The 23082-nt window shown below is 34.9% G+C and overlaps 1 protein-coding gene across 4 annotated transcripts in view; it reads left to right on the top strand.

Moving 5' to 3' along the window:
* Positions 1-1912: 1912 nt before the first annotated feature.
* LOC133070258 (protein FRA10AC1) overlaps positions 1913-23082 on the top strand; it is a 34646-nt gene continuing 13476 nt past the window's right edge. Inside the window, exons 1-12 of one of the 4 annotated variants that reach the window (XM_061162208.1) lie at positions 1913-1933; positions 2237-2306; positions 4047-4123; positions 5448-5543; positions 5651-5696; positions 8711-8787; positions 9830-9913; positions 10488-10572; positions 15455-15500; positions 17433-17546; positions 19325-19367; positions 21599-21717. In XM_061162208.1, coding sequence (XP_061018191.1) covers positions 4047-4123; positions 5448-5543; positions 5651-5696; positions 8711-8787; positions 9830-9913; positions 10488-10572; positions 15455-15500; positions 17433-17546; positions 19325-19367; positions 21599-21717 — 787 coding nt within the window. In that variant the 5' untranslated portion in view covers positions 1913-1933; positions 2237-2306. Of the gene's footprint in view, positions 2128-2236; positions 2307-4046; positions 4124-5447; positions 5544-5650; positions 5697-8710; positions 8788-9829; positions 9914-10487; positions 10573-15454; positions 15501-17432; positions 17547-19324; positions 19368-21598; positions 21718-23082 lie in introns of all 4 variants that reach the window. The other 3 variants (XM_061162209.1, XM_061162207.1, XM_061162206.1) reach the window with 3 other exon arrangements.

The raw sequence follows: 23082 nt of genomic DNA, 5'->3' as shown, positions 1-23082 counted from the left end.
TCAATAACTGCTGCCTCAAACAGAGAAATACAAATCTTTGGCTGAATGATCTGGTAACAACAGATCTGAAATTCTTCAAATGTTAGAACCAGAAGCTATTTCTCATACAATTAGTGAGTTAAAAAAGAAAGAGAGAGAAAGAATTTTGAGAGAGAGACAAGGAGAAAACTGAGTCTTGTAGAGAAATAAGTATTCCCAATTCTAACCCCTCACCAGGCCTGTGGCTCTGAGTTTTGTGATTCTATTTCTTAGGTGCAAAATGGGGCTAATAATACTGCATGCAGCACAGGTTGTTGTAAGAGTAAAATGAAGCAACAGACAAAAAAATACTAAGAATGGTAGAAAATGCTATTAAAGATCAAATATTGGTAGAAAGTAAATTGAATACCAGGTGGTGCTAGTGGTAAAAAACCTACCTGCCAATGCAGGAGACATAAGAAATATGGGTTCCACATTTCTGGGTCTGGAAGATCTCCTGGAGGAGGGCATGCAACCCACTCCAGTATTCTTGCCTGTAGAAGCCCATGGACAGAGGAGCCCGGAGGTCTACAATCCATAGGGTTGCACAGAGACCAACCCCACTGAAGCAACTTAGCAAGCTCACACAGGTGTGTTTGGTTTTATCAATAATAAACAAAAGAACTGAGTAGATATTTCAGATATTTACTAAAAAAGGAACTTCTTGACAAAATAATTCAATATAATGTTAAATCATGAAGCTTCCTGCTGCTTCAAATATTTTAAAATTTATTTTTAATTGGAGGATAATTGCTTTACATTTATTGGTTTCTGCCGTACTGCTTTAAATATTTTAATAAACGTTTTATTGAAGTTTAATCCGATTGCATTTTGAAATTGAATTTACAATAATTTAACTTACAGATTTTTTTTAAGATCATATTCATTGCATGTGTAAAGCAGGATGAATCTGTAATTTACTGTCAGGGATAGATGTGGCTTGAACGGATAGATATTGTTATCCACCATTTAGTTAAAAGATGTAAAGTGGTGAGTGTTACGTGCTAAGGTTTTTGCTATAATGAGCCTCTCGTGAAAGTCAGCGGCATGCCAGTTCAGTTTTCAACAAATAGCTAATTGACGCGCGTAATTTCCAAGGAACTGCGCTGGGTACCAAGGAGGAAGCAAAGATGAATAATAACATGAGCCGGAGCGGGGATAAGACACGAACTCAGTAACTAAGCTGCAAAACAGAATGGGGCATCATAATTTAGAAAAGGGAAAACACGGCAGAGCTTAAAATGTTTCCCGTCTGCCTTTTTCTTTTCTTTCTTTTTAAAGTAATTATTTAGATCCCTTTTCACCTGTGCCAAGTCACTTCTCTGAAGAGAATTTGCGAGTCTGTTAAGTCGGCCCTACCCACTCTTTCTTCTTCCTCTCCTGGCATATTCGATGAGCTCCTCTGCCATCAGGACTACATTTGGAATGGTATCTACTGTGTGGGTGGTGAAGCGATGAAAAGCTATTTTTGTTCTAATTATGAGAACTGTTTTTGTGGGGGGCGGGGGTGGCGGAGGCGGCAGATCGGAGACTAAGAAGCTCAGCGAGCGTGCTGAGAGGAGGCGTTACTAAGGTTACTAGAAAGAGGACGGCAGGTGATATTAAGGAAGAGTTTTTTCCTACAACGAAACAAATTTTCAAACGAGGGGCGGGGGCTTAGTATGAGCAGTGCCACGCGATTTTAGATGCCGGGCTCCCGAGAGGGAAATGAAAGGAGGCCCAGGAGAAAAAAAACGAATTCTGCGACTTCGGGGAAGCCGGAAGCCTCTGCCTTCCCTCCCGGCCCTGTTCTTCCGGTGCCTTTGTTTCCCGGGGCTGTCCTAACTGTAGCACAAGGTCTGGGCGCCCGGGTACGGTGTCATTTAAGTGAAACACGCAGCCGCGCCGAACCGGAAGCAGCGACCAGTCGGGACCCGTAGGTAGAGGCGGGGAGCGGCGGCGGCGGTGTCGCTAACCGTGGTGGCTGTTGTGGAGAGGCTTCACGGCAGGGGCGACGCGGCTGGTGCTGCAGCGGCTCGCTCAGGCCGTGGGTTGTCGCTGCAGACGTGGGCAAAAGAGGGAACGACGACTCAGCGAGCGCACTTGGCAGAGCAGGGAGGAGGGGAAGGGGTGTGTGAGGCGGGCCTTGAGTGTATTTGGGATCGGGGAGAAGGACTTCGAAACTTGTGCCTCATATGCTACTAGTTGATTGTTGTTGTTTTTTTTTCTTTAATGGCAGATTTTGGAGACACCGCGCGTCTCCCTTCTCGAATTTCTCTCGGTCCTTGTCAGTTGACTCGTAGCCTAAAGTGAGTGAGCTTTTTAATGCAGTCAATGAATTCAGATGGGTGTGCGATGGATGAGAATAAAAGACGAGACGGGGTGCAAGGGTAGGAGGGTGTGGGAACAAGGTGATGATGGTAATAGTAATTAACATTAATAGGGTTTTACTGTACCTGACACTGTTCTAAAACTCGTTTTATGTGGTAGCTCACTTATTGACTAGCCCTGTGAGACTGGTACTTTTACTAGCATCACTTTATAGAGGAGGAAACAGGTTCCCAGAGGTTAAGGAGCATGCCCAAAGAAAGATATGAAAAGTGCAAAGACAGGATTTGCGTTCTGGCAGGCTGACCCTAGAACTTAACCTCTAAGCTCCCGACGAAATTTCTACCCCTGTGAAGAAAGTGAGGACATAAGGAGTGAGAGGCTGGTATGGTTTGAGTCTATGTGATAAAACAGCTGAAGCAAGTAGTTTGCATGATAAAAGGTGTGTGAGATCTAGATGTGTCTTATATGTAAGCAAGAGTAAAGTGGAAACTGCCCTAAACCATCTCAACCTTGGCTAGGGCCTTCCTCTCTAGAGTTCTGTGGAACAGGGAAGAGAAATAGACACCCATACACGTAAGTTTGAAAATGGAATAATAAAGATCACACTCAAAGGATTTAAAGATTGTTTGATGCAGCCACCTTATTTAGCAGATGAAGCCCAAAGAGATGTAGTAATTTATTTAAGGAAGCTATAACTAGAAACATACTTTTTGTCTTGGATCTAGTGCAATGAAGTTTAGGAAGTTCTTTCCTTTTTCTACTGTACTTGCTGTAGTGAATATTAGAATTTTTAAATTTGACATATCATTTTATCTGGACTGGTTCCTCATATCTGTATGAATTGGTATTTATGACAAATAGTCAAATAATCCGTTCCTCCCCTGTTAATTTACGTTCCAAATTCAGTGTAATGCTGAGACCAGGAGCTGATTCTAACATATCTGAGTGACAATTGAGATCTTTTAGTATTCCTAAGAATTTTTATTTAAAAATGAATAGAAACAAGAGAAAGTTGTCTAGAGCAAAGGACAAGGTGGTTTACCTTTAAGAAACTAGGTTTAAAAGAAAAAGGAATTCATGAAAGAAGTTGGGGAATTTTTTTATCAGTTGCTCATGTACTGTTCACAAATCCAGTAAGTCTAATGGAATGTAGTAATCAAAATGTTAGAAAATTCCAGACAGGCAATTTGTAATAGTTGAGATCATAGGCTTAAGAATCAAGTAGATTACCTTAGCCATGCCATATATTTCCTCTGTATAATTGATTTGCTTAACTTTGTCCTTGATTTCTTCATCTGTAAAATGGAGGGTATAGTTCCTAACTTGCAGAATTAGTAGCAGTGTTTGTAAATAAACTAGTATAATGTCTGGAACAAAGTTGATGATAAATGCACAGCAACTGTTACTCTGAATCAAAAAGAAGTAACGCATTGCTGAACCTTTTATGTAGTGACTTGGCAGCTTCTAGTCCTGGTTTTAAATGGAAAGGTAAAAGAGTAGCTTCCCTTGTTAGTATTAAGGTGAAAAATATTGATTCATATTCTGAAGGGTAAGCTGTTATTTCAAAGTGAATGAGAGTTTTAGATGGCTAGATAGCCCCTGATACACCTACCACAATCCTTTAAAACTATTGTGGCTTTTAAGGATAACATATTTGAACTTTTCTGTTTCCAAAACTATGGATAACTTAAGTTCTAAGTAACTGTACTTCTTTATAGATGCATGGTCACGGAGGCTATGACTCTGATTTTAGTGATGATGAACACTGTGGAGAATCTAGCAAAAGGAAAAAAAGGTAAGTAATTTTTTATTGATCTATATTGCTCATCCTTTCTAGATTGAGATGGGATATAAATAAATAATATTTAAAGTTTTTGGATTATGTTTACATGTGAAGACAACAGTGCTGTCTACTGAATGAATTTTTGTTCATTAAACTATAATGAATTGACTCCAAAATTTGAGAACAGTTGTGTGAAAGATAAAATAATATTTATGTTGTGAAGGGATTTGTGGAAAGGGAAACAAAGGAAATCAATTAAAGCTTTAAAATTTCTCTATTGCATGTATTTTTCATTCAACTGTCAAGGCCTCTATTTGTGACTGTCATAGCTAAGAAGGCGCTTGGTTGGTGGTCCCTTTTTTAGTACTTGACTTCAAAATGAGTTTAGTGTGGAGGATGAGATTGTGATGCAGTGCGATTCTTAAGATTCTGTGAATGAGCAGACTAAGTGGCCAGAAGAAGGAGTGCATGGAAGTTTTTATTGAATGAAAGGGATAAAAACTGATAGCGAATAAAGCCTGAGCCTTAAAAGGAGGCTTTGTCTTGGTGGAGTAGCTGTGTTTAGGGGTATTATGTTCAGCTTTCAGTGCTTAATGGATAGTAATTTTATCTGTTAACTTAGGAGTGGTTGACTGATTCATGTTAGCCAAACTTAACAAAAATTGGTTTATTATTTCACACTCAAGCAATATATTAAGCAACTAATTGGGACTGGACACTTTTGTTGGGTACTCAGTCTTCATGGATAACCAAAAGAATAGAAATAATTATGTGATAAATTATATATTTATGTAATGAAAATGCTTTGCATTTCCAACATTTTTTATTGAGAAATATTGTTTTGTTAGAATAGAATTTGAGCAAATTAATTGGATAGTCTTGTGTACTCTAGGATTATACCTGTTTATCTAACTAGGGCTGAACACCTATAATGTATATCATCTATAGTTAGCCCTTCTTTTTTCATGTTATCAATTGTTGAAAGCTTTATTATCTCTACTTTGCAAACAAGGAAATTGTGGCACACAGAGATTTAAGTAATTTAAGATAGTAAATGACAGAGCCAAAATTTGAACCAAGGACCCTAGATGGTATGGCACCAGAGCACATGCATTTGTTAGTCTCATCTTCTCCATTTTATAGGTATTAAATATTTAAGTTAAGATATTAATTAAACTGTTGAAGAAGACATAAAATGTCTCATTAAAGATCAATGAATCTTTAATAAGAGTTGAATTCTTTAAAACATGTTCCAATTAGGAAAATAATAAAGAAACAGGAAACACCCTTTGCAAAGAATGAACTTTTCTAATAATATTTCTTCTTAACAAATCAGGACAGTTGAAGATGATTTACTACTCAAAAAGCCATTTCAGAAAGAGAAACATGGAAAGGTGGTTCATAAACAAGTTGCAGCAGAATTGCTGGATAGGTATGATACTTCAAATTAAATTACTTTTTTTTTCTTTAAGATGTTGGTTGTTTGATTATATTCATTAAATACAGACATTTGAATTTGTTTAAAATTTTTCTTAACAGGGAAGAAGCAAGAAATAGAAGGTTTCATCTCATAGCTATGGATGCTGTATCCTTTTTATATTCCTAGATTTTATGACTAATACAGTTTTTAAAGTCTGCTGCCTTCCAGGTGTCTCAGATGGTAAAGAATCTGCCTGCAATGTAGGAGAGACCTGGGTTCGATCGCTGGGTCAGGAAGATCCTCTGGAGAAGGAAATGGCTGCCCACTCCAGTATTCTTGCCTGAAGGATCTCTTGGACAGAGAAGCCTTGCGGGCTACAGCCCACAGGGTTGCAAAGAGTTGGACATGACTGAGCACCTAATACTTATTTCATAAAATCTTGTGAAGTTAGATGTAAATTTTATAAGATAAGTGTTTATTGATGTGGAATTTTGCCTTTTATACTTTTGAGTACAGTTCTCTTTTTACTAATGTGTAAGAAAGATTTAGAAACAAAAAATAATCAAATATATTACTAATTTCCTATAAATAGGTTTACAAAGTCCATGCATTTGCGTATATTTTTCCAACCTGTTTTTGCCAAGCTATCGACGTTTCTCTTTTTTTACTCTTATCTTTAGTCTCATCTTAACTGTCACTCTTTTCTGACCTGGTTCTTAGCTCTTTAAGTTCTTATAAAACTGGTATTTAAAAATAGATCTGTTTGTGAACTATCGCAGGCCTGTTGCGGCGTCACGTTGCAGGCGTAGCTTAGGGCTGGCTTTAAGCTGTACCTTGTTTCCCTGTTCCAGCCGTGTCTTAGCCTAGCTCTTTGGTGAGGCTGTGGGCTTAGTTACACTAGCTTCTACCACTAGACATCCATATTACCTTTGGAAATATTAGAGAATGAAAATATTTGGGGGTATTTATAACTATGGTCAGCATAGAGATAAGGAGAAGGTGGCAATTAGATATACTTGCTATTCTGTAGATAACCAGTGTCACTTCATTTTTCCTGATTGTTTAAGTTATAGAAGTTCTTGTCACCAATTTATTTATTCCACTTATCTCCTAACCCAGTAAGTTAGCTTTCCCATGGATGCCATCTGCCCCTTGTTCCTTTAACTTTCAACATCTGCTGTGCCTTCTATTACACACCATTCAGTTGGAGGTGTTGGGGCATCTAGTTACTGTCTGATAGTGTGAAAGTCCAGATCCCCTTTTTTGGAGTAGGTGGAGGTTGGGGTTATACATTTTCTGAAATGTTTGCTAGAGTAGAGTAGTTATTGCCTACAAATTATCTTGTTAGGCTGCCTCTCTCCTGGTTATTTTGTTAGAGGCAACAGCCTTTTGTTGGAATTTTTTTTTTTTTTTTTTGCTATTTCCGTGTTGCCAGCTTCTTTGCCTCCAGGTCTAGGATTTACTAAGCCAAAAGAAAACCTGGGGAACTCACTACCATGTCATACCATGAATCCTGAGATTCTTAGCTGGTCTGCCTTCTCTTTACCTTTCAGAGTCTTCTTATGTTTGTTTTATATATAATTTCCAAGGTATTTAGTTCTCAGAGGAATAGGAAGAAGTGCAATTGACCCTTGAAAAACACAGGGTTTGAACTGTGTGGGTCCACTTATATAAGGATTTTTGTTTTACTGTGTTACTTGTGTAAGTAAGGGTATTTATTTTACTGTGGTACTAACGATCTGCAGTTAGTTGAATCTACAAATGCAGAAGGCTGGCTGTACATTATATGCAGATTTCGGACCTAGCAGAGGTAGATACCTCTATCTGTCCTGTTTAAGGGTTAATTATATGTCTTTGCTCCATCTTCCTGGAAGCAAAATCCCACCTACCACTTGTTCTTGTAAATAAAATTTTTTTTGGAACACAGCTATGTTCATTCATTTAGATATTATCTGTGCTTGCTTTCATGCTAAAATGGCAGAGCTGAGTAGTTTTGACAAGAGACCATATGGCCTGCATATTTTACTATTTACAGAAAAAGTTTGCTGACCCGAGTCCTGAATGATTTAGTGACTTGCCAGTGTCACATGACCAGTTAGTGATTAAACTGAGAACTAGAACCCAGATCTCTGGGTATCTGGTTTTTCTTTTTTTCTCTTCTGAAATGTTAATTGCTTTGTTGCCCATTTTGGAATTACGTTTTGATTCGCTATTCTATTAGAATACATTGTGATCAATTAAATCACTGTTTATCTTTAGTATAATTGGGTGTGAAAGTGAAAATGTTAGTCACTCAGTCACTCACTCACCTTATTCTTTTGTGACCCCATGGACTGTAGCCTGCTAGGGCCCTCTGTCCCTGGAATTTCCCAGACAAGAATACTGGAATGAGTTGCCATTTCCTTCTCCAGGGGATCTTCCTGATCCAGGGATGGAACCCACGTCTCCTGCAATACAGGTGGATTCTTTACTGCTGAGCTACTAGGAAAGCAAACATAATAGGATGTAGTCACAGACAATATTATGTCAGTTCTGTTGTATGTGTGTTCAGCTCTAGAGAGAATACCATTGAGCTTTTTAAAACAAGAAGTAAAATGCTCATATATCTTATTATATTGCATTGAAAACAAACATGACTGTAGCTTATTGGATATTAAAAGAGAGCATAAAAAATAACATCTAATTTCTTATATTCTTTTTGAAAGCCTCAGGACTTAATATTATAAAAGTTATATTTTCTATTTTGGAGTCTTTATTGTTACCAAAATAGCTAAATTATATTTTATAATAATGGAAGTTAAATTCTACTCCTTGCCTTTAACTTTAGAAACTATAATTTATTTTTCATATCATGATGATTAAAATGAATGGTGGTGTGAGGCTGTATGCAGTTCAGCAATAGAATAGGAAACTGTCCTTCTCCCTAGAGTTATTGCCTGAAAACGTTCAATAGCAATATAAAGAGTATTCAATAGAAAGTGAAAGTCCCTCTACTCTAGTGTTCACTCTTAGCAATTTAATATTTACCCTTTTAGATTTTTTTATTTATAACCATCTATAGTATGCATATTTTAAAAAAACTAAGTGGACTCATTATGCTTTTTCCCCCTACTCACTAATATGTCATTGACACAGAACTACTCTTGAGCAAATAAAATCCTTAATTTTTTGCATTTCAGTATCAAAGGCATACAAAGTTTGTAAATGACTATATTTTATATTATGGTGGCAAAAAAGAAGACTTCAGACGATTGGGGTAAGTGTCATGAAGTGTATTTTACAATGGGAGATGGGTATGAAGACTCAGCTGCTGTGTCTTCTCATTTTCTCCTGCTTTCCATTCTGGTTTTGTTGTTATATCATCAGTGGAGAGGCCGTACGTAGCTTCTAGCCAACCAGCTCCTTGAGAACTAATTTCTCTGGCAACAGGCCTTGGGCCAGGTCTGGCCTGCTGAGCCAGATCTGATCGGGCAATAACAGCATGTGAGGAATACTCATGTGCCTGATTTTCAGTGGTTTTTGTTTTCCACAAGGATTTTTGAAATAATGAACTTTTTAAACCTCAGGCTTGGATTGCTTTTTAAAAGGTAAGGCAAACAAGAGACCTCACTCTTACATTTCCTACACATGAAATTCCTTCTTATATCTGAGGCTCTTCTATCAGAGCCACTTAGTTTTGTGTGGATTTTACTCTCTTGGTTTAATGATTTTCTGAGTTGGTAAAGCCCTAAAAAACTCCCAATACCATCTCATCTATCCCAAACTTTTCTCTCAGTTTAGGCTATGTTCTCCAGCAGTCCCTTTTTCTACCCCTAAACTGCTGTCATCTTAAAAAATCATCTTCAGATCTCTTCCTTCTTTACTCAGTCTTTCTTAGAAGCTGTAGTAAAATGAGGTGTGCCAAAGTTCTTCATGTATTTTAAACATTAGATCCCAATAGGATGGTGTTGCTGACTGATTTCAGATTTTGAAACTTAAATTTTCATTCATTTTCCTTGTCCATTTAGTGTTTATTCAGATTTTTCATTCTAGCTTTGGTAATTTACCACCCTTCGTATAATTGAACCAGCACTCGAAATGGGTGGGTTCCTTATCCATTCAAGTTGTTTGTGTAGCAGCACATTTTTTATAACTGCCTTTTGAAAATATTGAAATACTTTTAGTAAATATATACATATATATGCTTCATATAAAACTATCTTTATGTATCTTATTTTTACTCAGGTGCTCAAAACTTTACACAACTGTTTAACTTAAATTTGACTAATTTTGTGTTCACATTGAAATTGGTTTTTCAGGGAAAATGACAAGACAGACATGGATGTTATACGAGAAAATCATAGATTCCTATGGAATGAGGAGGATGAAATGGACATGAATTGGTAATTGTAGCCATGTGAGACATAATACATCAAATGCTATAGTCCTGTCTCTCCTGTTCCCTGAGTGTTTTCTTGCTTTGTCCACCTGTGCAAAACATTTGGCCCCTGAATGGAACAGTTTTGAATCGAGGACATAAAACCATGACTCCAGTTATTGAATTTGGTTTGATTCTTTGGGTAATTGTTAACAATTTTAGCTTCTCATTGCTTGACTTTGTATTTAAAAAATAATTTATAACACTTTTACAATATTATTTGTTGTAATATGCTGCTTTTAAAATTTTAAAAATATTTTGGGAAACTGTAAAACCTAAAAATGGTTTTAAAAATTCAAACATTACAGAGGATAAAAAATAAAGTTTCCTTTTCATCTTTGACTATCAGCCTTCCAGTTGCCCTCCCTAGTGACTCACTACTAATAGTTAATATTCAGATACTCTATGCACATGTAAATATAGACCTCTTTTAAGACATGAATGTTTTTATCATGTGCCTTTTTTGACATTGCTTCCAAGTAGTGAACAGTGATTGAATTTCTAAATATATAAGATTTATATTTTTTTAATGAATCTAGGGAGAAGAGACTTGCAAAGAAATACTATGATAAATTATTCAAGGAATACTGCATAGCAGATCTCAGCAGATACAAAGAAAATAAGGTATGCCTTCCATGTATTTATAGGTTTTTATTCATATACAGTATTATTTTTTAATATACTGTTATGCCCCATATTCTTATTTTAAGATGCTAATTCAAGTCTAGGTTGTTCTGCGTCTATGAAATATCAGTTGGACCATTTAACCTGTATACCTATGGAATTTACAAAGGGCCTCTAAGTCAAGGGCGCCTCTGTGTGAGCTGAAACATGAAAAGTCTAAAATTAAACACAAGTGGCTACTGGATCTTGTTTTATCCTGACTCTAATCCAGAGCCCTTAGTGATTATAATGAATGATTTGACAGTGCACAGTATTGTCTTGTTTCACAAATGATGTTTGAAATTGGTAGGCTTTATTTTTCAAACTGATCACCATTTATAAAGCAGCAGAAGCACATATTCTTTTATATTAACATGTCTTTGTCTATTCTAGTAAAACTAGCTCTCATCATTGTCAGTAATGACAAATTGCCCTTCCTGCTTTATATTTTATTTTAGTTAATATTAAAGTAGTTTTTTAAAAATTGAAGTACATTTGATCTACAATACTGTATTTCTGATATATAGCAAATTGACTTGGTTATATATATATATTTTAATTCTTTTGTGTGATAGGTTATTATAATATATTGAATATAGTTCCCTGTGCTATACAATAAATCTTTGTTTATTTTATATATGATGGTGTGTAATTTTATAATTTTATAAAATTTTATATATATATATAATTTTATACTACTAATCTATCCCTTCCCCACATTCCCCTTTGGTAACCATAAATTTGTTCTTCTGTATGAGTCTGTTTCTGTATTGTAAATAAATTCATGTGTACTATTTTTTAGATTTCACATGAAAATGATATATTTGTCTATTTTACTTAGTATGATAATATCTAGGTTAATAGTTGGATAGTATCCATCTCTGTTGCTGCAAATGACATTTCTTCATTCTTTTAATGGCTGACTAGTATTCCATTCTGTGTGTGTATGTGTATGTGTACACACCACATCTTTTTTATCCATTCAGTTGTTGACACTTAGGTTGCTTCCGTGTCTCAACTGTTGTAAATAGTGCTGCTACGAACATTGGGGTGCATGTATTTTTTTGAATTAGAGTTTTTGTTTTTTCTGGATAATGCCCGAGTGAGATTGCTGGATCATGTAGTAGCTCAATTTTTAGATTTTTAAGGAACTTCTGTATTTTTTCCATAGTGACTGCACCAATTGGCATTCCTGCCAACAGTATAGGAGAGTTCCCCTTTCTCCGCAGCCTCTCCAGCATTTATAATTTGTATATTTTTTGATGATAGCCTTCCTGACTGATGTGAAGTGATACCTAATTGTAGTTTTGATTTGCATTTCTCTGATAATTAGTGATGTTGATTCATGTGCCTGCTGGCCATCTGTATATCTTTGGAGAAGGGTCTGTTTAGGTCTTCTGCCAATTTTTTGATTGGGTTTTTTAGTTTTTGTTACTGAGCTATATGAGCTGTTTGTATGTTTTGGAAATTAAGCTCTTGTTGGTGTCATCGTTGCAAATATTTTCTCCCATTCCGTAGATTGTCTTTTCATTTGATTATGGATTCCTTTACTTTGTAAAATTTTTAAGTTTAATTAGGTCTCATTTGTTTATTTTTGTTTTTCTTTTTCCTTGTAAGACTAACCTAAGAAAAATTTGTTACAATTAATTTCTTTTTTTTAATTTTTTTTTTATTATTGTTTTTTTTTACAATTAATTTCAAAGAATGTTTTGCCTATGTTCTCTTCTAGGAATTTTTTTGGTATATCGTCTGTATTTAAGTCTTTAAGCCATTTTGAATTTGGTTTTTGTGGGTGGTATGAAGGACTGTTCTACCCTCATTGATTTACATGCAGCTATCCAGTTTTCCCAATACTTTTTGCTGAAGAGACTGTCTTTTCTCCATTGTATATTCTTGCCTCCTTTGTCAAAGATTAATTGACCACAGGTGTGTGGGTTTGTTTTCTCAGGATTACTTTGTCAATTCTGAGTCTTTTGTGATTCCGTATAAGTTTTAGGATTATTTGTTGTAGTTCTGTGAAAAATGTGGGTAATTTGATAGGCACTGCATTAATCTGTATGTTGCTTTGGGTAGTATGGCCATTTTATCTATATTAATTCTTCCAATCCAAAAGTGGGGGATATTTTTCCATTTTTATTGAATCATCTTCTATTTTTTTTGTTAATGTATAGTTCTCAGCATATAAATCTGTTCACTTTCTTGATTGTTTATTCATAGTTTGTTTTTGGATGTGATTTTAAGTGAAATTGTTTTTTACTTTCTGTTTCTGTTATTTCATTATTTGTATGAAGAAATACAACAGAATTATGTATGTTAATCTTGTATCCTGTTGCCTTGTTGAATTCATATATCAGTTTTAATAGTTTTTGTATAGTCTAGGGTTTTCTGTATAGAGTATCATGTTATCTGCACAGAATGACAATTTTACCTCTTCCCTTCTGATTTGGATATGTTTTATTTCTTTTCCTTGTCTGATTGCTGTGACTAGGAGTTCCAGTTCTGTGTTCAGTAGAAGTGATGAGTGTGTACATCCTTGTCTTGTTCCAGCTTTAGCAAGAAAGCTTTCAGCTTTTCACCATTTAGTATTACATTGGCTGTGGGTTTGTCACAAATGACTTTTATTATGTTGATGTATCTTCCCACTATACCCACTTTGGTGAATTTTTATCATGAATTGATGTTAAACTGTATCAGATACTTTTTTTGCATCTGTTGAGACGATCATGTGGTTTTGTCTTTTTTGTTGATGTATCAGCTTGATCAATTCACATATGTTGAACTGTCCTTGTGACCCTGAAATGAATCCAACTTGATTATGGTGCATGATCCTTTTTATGTGTAGCTGGATTCAGTTTGCTAATACTTTGTTGAGGAATTTTGCACATATATATATATATATGTTCATAAAAGATATGTCCTGTAATTTTCTTTTTTGTTAGTGTCTTTGTCTGGTTTTGGTGTCAGGGTGACGGTGGCTTCATAGGATGGCTTTGGGAGCATTCCTGACTCTTCAGTCTTTTGGAAGAGTTTGAGAAGGATTGGTTTAAGTTCTTCTCTATGTGTTTGGTGAAATTCCCCAAAGAAGCCGTCCAGTCCTGGACTTTTGTTTGCAAAGAGTTTTTTAAATTACAGATTATATTTCACTTGTAGTGATTGGCCTATTTCTTCTTGATTCAGTTTTTGCAGTCTATTTCTAGAAACTTGTCCATTTCTTCTAGGTAGTCCATTTTGTTTGTATGTAGTTGTTCATTATTATCTTACTTGATTTTTCTTTATTTCTATGGTATCAGTTATTATTTCTCCTTTTTCATTTCTTATTTTATTTATCTGGGTCCTCTGTCTTCTTCTTGGTGAGCCTGGCCAGAGGTTTGTCGATATTATTCATCCTTTCAAAAACCAGGTCTTGGTTTTCCTGATTTTTCCTGCTGTTTTTTAATCTCTATTTTATTTCCTCTCTGATCTTTATTATTTCCTTCCTTCTGCTGACTTTAGGAAGAAAATAATTTTTAAAAAATTGAGATTTTTCTTGTTTTTTGAGGAAAGTCTATATCACTGTGAACTTCCCTCTAAGAATTGCCTTTGTTGCATCCCATAGATTTTGTATGGCTATATTTTCATTGTTGTTAATCTCAATATTTTTTTAATTTCCTCTTTAATTTCGTTGTTGATCCATTGGTTTTTAGTAGCATGTTGTTTAGTCTCCATGTAATCATTTTTTAAAATTACACTGCAGGCGTTTTTTAATTTATTCATTTTAATCTTGATTCTGATGGGTCTTTTGTTGTACACACAGGCTTTCTCTAGTTGTGCACAGGCTTCTCATTTCAGTGGCTTTTCTGGTTGGAGTGCATGGGCTTCTTAATTGCAGTGACCTGTCTTATTGCACAGCATGGGCTCTAGGGTACATGGGCTTCAGGAGTTGGGCATGAGCTCAGCAGTTGCAGCTTATGGGCTTTGGTACACAGACTCAGAAGTTTGATGCACAGGCCTAAGTTGCCCTGTGGCATGTGGAATCTTCGCAGACCAGGGATCAAGCCCATGTCTCCTCTACTGGAACGTGAATTCTTAACCTCTGGACCACCAGGGAAGTCCCTGCATGTAATCATGGCAGAACCATGCTCTTTTATGTGCACACCCCCAGTTTTGGCCTGGGTCACACTCCAGGCCCTTCAGGCTTCTCCAAACAGCCAAATCGAGTCCAAGTGGTAGAAAGAAAGAAAGAAAAGAAAATGAAGTCACTGAGTCATGTCCAACTCTTTGTGACTCTATGGACTGTAGCCTGCCAGGCTTCTCCATCCATGGGATTTTCCAGGCAAGAGTACTGGAGTGGGCTACCATTTTCTTCCCCTTGGGATCTTCCTGACCCAGGGACTCAGGTCTCCCGCATTGTGGGCAGACTCTTTATCCTCTGAGCCACAAGGGAATCCCAAGTGGTAGAACTAAGACAGAAACCCAAACAATCTGACTCCAAAGACTGTACTCTCTTGTATTTTAGTATACTGTTTCTTTATTGTACTGTAATTCTTTTTTTCCTATCAGTGTTATAGAACAGTATCTATTTTTTATTCATTTACATACCTTGTGCCTAGCACCTATAACTTTCAATGGGAAGTTTAAAAGTAAAGAAGATTGTTTCTTAACAGGTTGATAATTATTCAGATATATTTTTAAGTACCTGGAATCCTATAAGGAAAGAAAAAACTATTGTGATGGGAATTAGGTTTAGTTTTTAGATTACTAAGTAAAATATTGTCAGTTGTTGGCTCCACGTTAAGATTTACATGTGGTTTAAACAATGTTTAAGTTTACTCTAGCATACATGTATTTTTTTTTTCCTCATCAGTTTGGATTTAGGTGGCGAATAGAAAAAGAAGTAATTTCAGGAAAAGGTAATTTTTTTTTTAATTTCAGTTTTTAATAAGATACAGTTATTTTGTTACTGAATCGAAGTCATTGGGTAAGGTTATTCCTAATGTGATTGTCTGCAAAATACAAAGTAAAAGTAGAGAAGGTGTATTAAAGATATATTGCTGACAAAGGTCAAAATATAATCCTTTAGTGGTTTTTACCTTTAGAATTTTTGCTTTTAGGATATTAAGTTGCAGATAAGTAGAAAATGTTTAAAAGTTAAAAGCTTCATAGCAAGGAAAGTGTCAATAGATGAACATCTTTATTAATTTTTGGAGTAATGAGTTGGTATTACTGTATTCTAGTCAAATCTATATTTCGCAAGTAGAAATTAAATATTACTTTGACCCTTATAGAAGTTTTAGACAGGCTAGTTTATTTTGAGGAGTCACTGAATTTGAGTCTAAATATTTAGTCTTAGAACAAAAGAACAAACATTTTGTAGACAATCAGTAACATTTTCTATGCCTTGTAATCTATTCATGAAATTTTTCTGAAAATGTAGTGTCTCTATACTGTCTCATGTTATAAAATTAAGTCTTTATTGGGCATTGCATTTTAACTGTTAATGCTTCTGAAAACTATATAGGAACATTGATTAAGAAAATAAGCTAGTAACTTTAAAATCTCTTAAACTGAAAATAAACGTTTCATTTTTAAATGATAAACATTTATGCCATCAGTGTGGTTTATATACATTTCCCATAAATTATAATCAGCCCAAAAGGTACTCTAGAGGAGAAGGAAAAAGAATAATTTTAAAGCTATTTTTTAACTTTTCTTAGCATTACATTTTAGTTTGTGCTTTTACCTAATTGAAATGTCTATCACAATTTTAAATTTTTGTAGTTTTATTAAGTGGAATTTTTAAATGATGGTAAGTAATGCTGCCTTTTAAAAAAAATTGATGGACATTCTCTAAATTCATATAATTGAAAAAAGTTTTAATTGAGAATGGTAAAGAAAGCCATTTGCTGTGATTCATGAAGTTATAATCTTGTGTTTTAACGATAGACTAGTTGCTCAACGTGTACAATTTAATGAAGTATTCATTTGGAATGAGTAAAACAATGCCAGTTTAGAAAAGTTATCAGCCTTTGAACTGATAATTTTCAAAATTCATTTTGTTAATCTCTTTTTATGAAAAGTTCAGACTTGTTCCTATTGGTACAATTTATTAAGATATAAGTGCTTTTTTTTCAGGTTGTACAAATAAGTTTGATCTTGTCTTTTTCTGTTAAAAAGTCAATAATTATTGAGTAGTTTTTTTTTTTTTCCTCTTGGATCATCAATATTAGTCCTTTTTTACAGATCTTTTAATACACAGTGAGTATGATAATGTTGATTTTAGTGTCACGTGATTCTAAAGTTTAGAACATCGAGTTTGATTACTTATTCTACTTAATCTCAAAATGCTATAGCACTTTAAAATGTGCTTTAAATGTCATTTTATGCTTGTGCTTAAAGTACCATATGTTAATACCTTAAAGAATCAATTTTAATAATATTGAAAAAGATTGCCCCTAGTGCATGTACTTTGGAAAGTACATTTTTTTCTTTTAAGGTATTAGTGAGTACACTTTTTTAGTGCTTCCATTTTCCAAAGTGTAAGATTCCTTCACTCGGAGTCACTAAGACTCTGTATTTAAATGTAAACAGTCAGCTTGATAGTAAACTATTTATCAAGTAAGAATTCAGAACTGATTTTTTTTTTAAAACAGTGCATTCAGCAACTTGATTTGATTGTTGAGCATACCATAATTATTATGGTCCGTTTTTTGACGCTGACTTTATAAACTAAGAATTTATGTTGTGTATGTTATGTATGTTGAGTGAATTTCAGAGATAATGCCTGATTGTAAATAAATATTGTCACCAACCACCATAGCTAATATTCCTTCCTTTATTTGCAGGCCAGTTTTGCTGTGGAAATAAATGTTGTGATGAAAAAGAAGGCTTAAAGAGTTGGGAAGTTAATTTTGGTTATACTGAGCATGGTGAAAAAAGAAATGCACTTGTTAAATTAAGTAAGTTGACTTTAGATGGGTTGTGATTGATTCCTTCAAAGTTTAGTAATTTAGTTTGAAAGTATATAAGCAATTTAATATTCAATTTAAAATGCTTAAGGTATCTTCTTGGAAACTCTTTCTCAGAGCTTGCTAAAGTTGCAAAGAACTTTTGAGCCTGAAACTTTTTTCTCAGCATTTCTGTGACATTTAGATGAAATAGTTCTAATGCCAAATGTAAACCAGTAATTTGTAAAGTGAAGACCTGTGTCTGTTAATTTGAGAATGTCAGTGTAGACTGAGATGCCAAGTGGGAGTCAGAGTGATATCAGAAAAGGCACTGTAAAATCTCACATTAGTTAATAGCCATATTGTTATGGTGTAGATAATAAATCTGCTCTCTTTGTGGCAATAAAGAAAAAAATTTAAGAGGGCAAATTGTTCTCAATATCTGTCTTAAATGCTTAAGATTATAACCCAGAATACAGCATTTTCTCTTAATATGCATATTTTAGAATCTGTTGCTCATCCTTTTTTTTTTCCTGAGCTAGTCTTTTGTGTCAGCGTCTTCTCTGCATCATGTTAACAACTTTCTCTGGTTCCTAAATAAATGTGCTATAAGAGTGTTCTGCTCCCTCCAGGTAGAGATCAAGGTTTTCCCCACATGCTACTTCAGTTCAGTTCAGTCACTCAGTCGTGTCCAACTTTGTGACCCCATGGACTGCAGCACGCCAGGCAGGCCTCCCTCCCTGTCCATCACCAACTTCCAGAGTTTACCCAAACTCATGCCCATTGAGTCGGTGGTGCCATCCAACCATCTCATCGTCTGTCGTTCCCTTCTCCTCCCACCTTCAATCTTTCCCAGCATCAGGGTCTTTTCAAATGAGTCAGTTCTCCTCATCAGGTGGCCAGAGTATTGGAATTCAGCTTCAGCATCAGTCCTTCCAATGAATGTTCAGGACTGATTTCCATTAAGATGGACTGGTTGGATATCCTTGCAGTCCAAGGGACCCTCAAGAGTCTTCTCCAACACCACAGTTCAAAAGCATCAATTCTTCGGTGCTGAGCTTTCTTTATAGTCCAACTCTCACATCCATACATGACTACTGGAAAAACCATAGCCTTGACTAGACGGACTTTTGTTGGCAAAGTACGTCTCTGCTTTTTATATATGCTGTCTAAGTTGGTCATAACTTTCCTTCCAAGGAGTTAAGTATCTTTTAATTTCATATGCTACTTAGTACACTCCAATGAAGACTGGTTTCTGAGTTCCTCCTATTTTATGAGGAAGAGTCACCTAGTATGAATTGAGATTAAAGTAAAAAAGAAACAACAATTGTGGAACTTTTTCAAAAGCTCTTTTCCATTTGAAAACTCTTAGAGTACTTCAGAGGAGATGACTATACCCACACTACCATTACTGGATGTCTTTGATTTGAGATACACATTAATGCTGCCTATGAATGAAACAGTTTGCTTTTAGTATATGTGCTGCGGAAGCAAGCACAACAGTTTGCTTTTAGAATAAATTGACGGCATAGTTTTCTAAAGCAGTGGCAGAATATTTTCAATTTCTCAAGCATCCTAATACAGTTTTTATTTTATATATATATATATATATTTTTTTTTTTTTTGAGGTGGAAGAGAATCAGATTGTTTTCTTCAGTTTATTTTTTTCCTGTTACAATGAAAGAATGTAAAGAAACATGACAGTTTATGATATTAAAAGTAAAGTAGCAGTGCAGTGATAAAAAATTTAGCAGTCCAGTGGTGTTACTTTTTTTTCCTTTTTTTTTTAGGATTATGCCAAGAATGTTCCTTTAAGTTAAATTTTCATCACAGGTAATATGATCTTTTAAAATGTGGTTGTTAATTTTAGTAGTCTTGGATGTAGTCATTCCCTGCACTAGCTGTCTAAAGTAAACTTGAGTGGTTGATGTTCATTACTTGAGTGTATACACCATCCAGCATTGCCATATGACCACATAAACCAGGGTACTGAATGTTCGTCATACCTAACTCTAGCCAAGCAGTGTTAAATGTGAAGGCCTATGCAGAGTAGCAGGCAGATGCTAGAGCTTTTGTTTTGAAATCGGTGTTCAGATACTGAAATATTCTTAGAAACTATATTGTAAATCAGGTCTTTATAATGTGATTCCTACATCTCCTTTAAACAGTGTTTTAGAGTTTATCATTCTTAAAAAGGATTATACCTCTATAACCATTTCAGTTTTTAAAGTCAGGCTCCTACTGAATGAGCTAGATTGTCTGCCATATTGAGTAGGGGAGGAGGATCAGTGCTCTGCAACGTGCAGCATATATAGATCATGGGCTTTGAAATCACACCCCTGTATATTCCTCTCAGCTGCTCCACTTCCTAGTCATATCCCTGGGCAAACTACTTAACCTTTATAAGACTCAAATTATTTCTAAAAATGAGGATACTAAGCTTATTGTGGGGATTAAATGAAAATGCATATAAAATGCTTGACACAGTGTCTGGCATATGGTAAACAGAGCCTAATGAAATCCCAGGCATTGAAGATGCTCAAGCAAAATCTGTATGACCTGGCATGATTGTGGCAGTTGGGTTTCATGTTCTGAATAATGCTTGAAAGTCTTAACATAAGATTCTGCAACTTTATAAAATGTATATATATTTATAATCAGCTGTGTTGTGAATGACCCTTATCTAATATTTATCTATTAAAAATAATTAAAATTTTTTTAATTCTTAAAATTAGCAGTGTTTTTCAGATTACATGATTTCTCTTCTCCATCAGTGATTCTGAAAGATACCAAAGATGTACTTTTGACCTTGAGTTTTGAACTTTATTTCAAAATTGAATTATTCTTATAAAGGACAAAAAGTTATTACTGTCTTAAACAGTATTGTAGTACTTGGTATAAGTATCTTAATTTGAAAGTTTTGATAAACAGCTTTCTTGAAAGTAAAACTCTCTGTTGTCTCTTCATCCTTTTTCCCAGTCTCAGTTTCAGCCTTATCACCTTTTCCTATTTCATGTTTCTTTTCTTTGTTGTTCAGTCTCAGTCATGTCCAATTCTTTGTGACCCCGTGGACTGCAGCATGCCAGGCTTCCCTGTCATTCACCATCTCCCAGTGTTTGCTCAAACTCACATCCTTTGAGTCGGTGATGCCATCCAACTGCCTTATCCGCTGCAATTAAAATCAATCACTTGCCAACTATTGTACTGACAGCCTTATAAACCTGGCCTAAAAAAAATAAGGGGTTTCCAAGGTGGTTCAGTGATGAAGAACCCACCTGCCAGTGCAGGAGACACGGGGTTGATCCCTGGGTCTGGAAGATCCTCTGGAGTGAGAAATGGCAACCCATTCCGGTATTCTTGCCTGGGAAATCTCATGGACCAAGGAGCCTGGCAGGCTACAGCCCATGAAGTCACAAAAGAGTGGGACACAACTTAGTGAACAACAACAAAAAAAGGTAAAGCTGTAGCAGTGAAAAGATAAGTGGTATAAAGTAGACGTGTGAGTTAACAATAAGCCCTTCCATTCTCATTCCATTATACCTCTATTTTATTCTCGTTTATTATTAAGAGAATGATTTTCTATTTACTGGTTTAGAGCTGTACAGTGGCTTCTTTTGTTCTATGTGTTTTTTCAAAGTGTAGATAATGAATTATGTGGAGGGAAATGAGATTTGTTTTTGTAATTTTTTAGAATGGCTAAATGATAGGGTCACAGAGTCAGACAAGACTGGGTGACTGAACAATAACAAAATGATAGAATCTAAAAAGGAAATGAGTAAAACAATGATTACATTTACTAAGGTTTTATATAAAACTTACAAAACATAATTTTGTCTCCAAGTGCTAATTACCTTACTTTTGTCTCAGACTTTGTAATCTTATAGAAGTGGCTAAAGTAATATACTAACCTGCAATATTTACACTCATTTAAGCATTTCTTGTTATGTAAATTACATTTTAAATGAATACTTCAACTAATTTAACTTTTTTTGCCCATTGATTTTTATCTTTTGTAAAGCTTAGTTGAAAAAGTTATTTTTAATTTTATATTGTTCAACATAAAGGAGAAAAGAAGTCAAGTCAAAGAAAAGAAAGGTTAAAGCCAAAAAAGATTCTGAAGAGTCAACACGTAAAAAATCCAGATTATCTTCTGTAAAAGAGACCTCTAAGAAAAAGGATAAAGGTAAATGGGAATTAAAATATTTACTCATATTTCTGAACATAAAGGATAGTCTGCCATATGTCTCAAATTAGGAGTTTAATTAGTAAATGCATTTACAATGCTGTTCTATAGTATTTGAAAGGAAACTGGAGAATTTAGAGACAAATTTATAGTAACTTATAGAAGTTTCAAGAACAAGGTCAGTTTTGATTCATTTTTGCAAATGGTGTAGTATTGTAACAGCACTCTGATTTCTGGATTTGTTAGTTATAGACATGTTAAATTAAGCAAGTCACTGAATTTCTTGAGTTTTACTTTCCCCATACACCTACACAGTAATGACGTGACTACCTGGTTTCTGTATTGCTGGTGCTTATGGTGGAGAATCAAATAAGAATGTGAAAGGCACTTTGAACACTGTACATCAGTACATAATCTATAAGTCAGTATAAAATTATAGCATTGTGATTTCAATGATCATGGTCTGTTTGATTTTTCTCCCTAGCTAATGGGCTTCTTGAAATGATAGAAATTGATATGTATGTATCCTCAGAACCTAACATGGTATTGTGCACATACAGTTAGCAAGTAATTGTTAAATTCAAATCCAGGTCAACTGCTTACTTATTCCTCAGCAGTCCTTAAGCTGTGCCTTAGTTTAGACAGTGGTCACGATAATTGTACCTTAGCTCAGATAATGTATGTAAGCCATTTGCATAGTACTTGGTACATAGTTTTAATGAAGGTTGCTGTGGGTTGTTTTTTTCAGTCCGTAATAGGGTCAAATTAACTGTAACTTAGAGTAAATTGGACTAAATTAGGTAGGTAATGGTAGATTGAATTAGATTCTGGCTAGTGTTAACATAATACTTGAACAGGAGAGGGCTCCCTTGCTCCAGCTGTGATCATTAGACATGTTATATTATGTATATTTTTTCCTTCCAGCATGTCATGATACATTCAAACATACAGTATTGCCAAGTTTTAGACTTGGTAAAATTGATAGATAATGAGAAGAAAAATACTGTTATTCTACTGTTTATTGAGAAATGGTATTGAAACAGAATGTCTTTTTTGTCTATAAATCATGTTCTAAACTTCAAAATAAACTTTAATTAATAAATGTGAGAATCTCATTTGAGATTTAAAAGTTTTTTATTCTCATGTGCCAGTAAAATATTTAATGTATTATATTTGAAGATTTTGTAACATTCACTGTTATATATTTATGTCATAATATGACATCATGTTAGTCATTGCATATTCCAAATTAAAGAGTTAATCCCTACAATGTAAAGTTTATTCAGTACCTCCAAAATAGGTAATTAGGTAGCTGGATACTTGTGACTAAGGATGAGGTTGCATCCCTCAAGTTATATATTCATG

The sequence above is a fragment of the Dama dama genome, chromosome 15 (genome assembly GCF_033118175.1).
Source record: "Dama dama isolate Ldn47 chromosome 15, ASM3311817v1, whole genome shotgun sequence".
In the NCBI taxonomy this organism is placed as follows: domain Eukaryota; kingdom Metazoa; phylum Chordata; class Mammalia; order Artiodactyla; family Cervidae; genus Dama; species Dama dama.
This window is presented reverse-complemented; position numbering and strand designations above follow the sequence as displayed.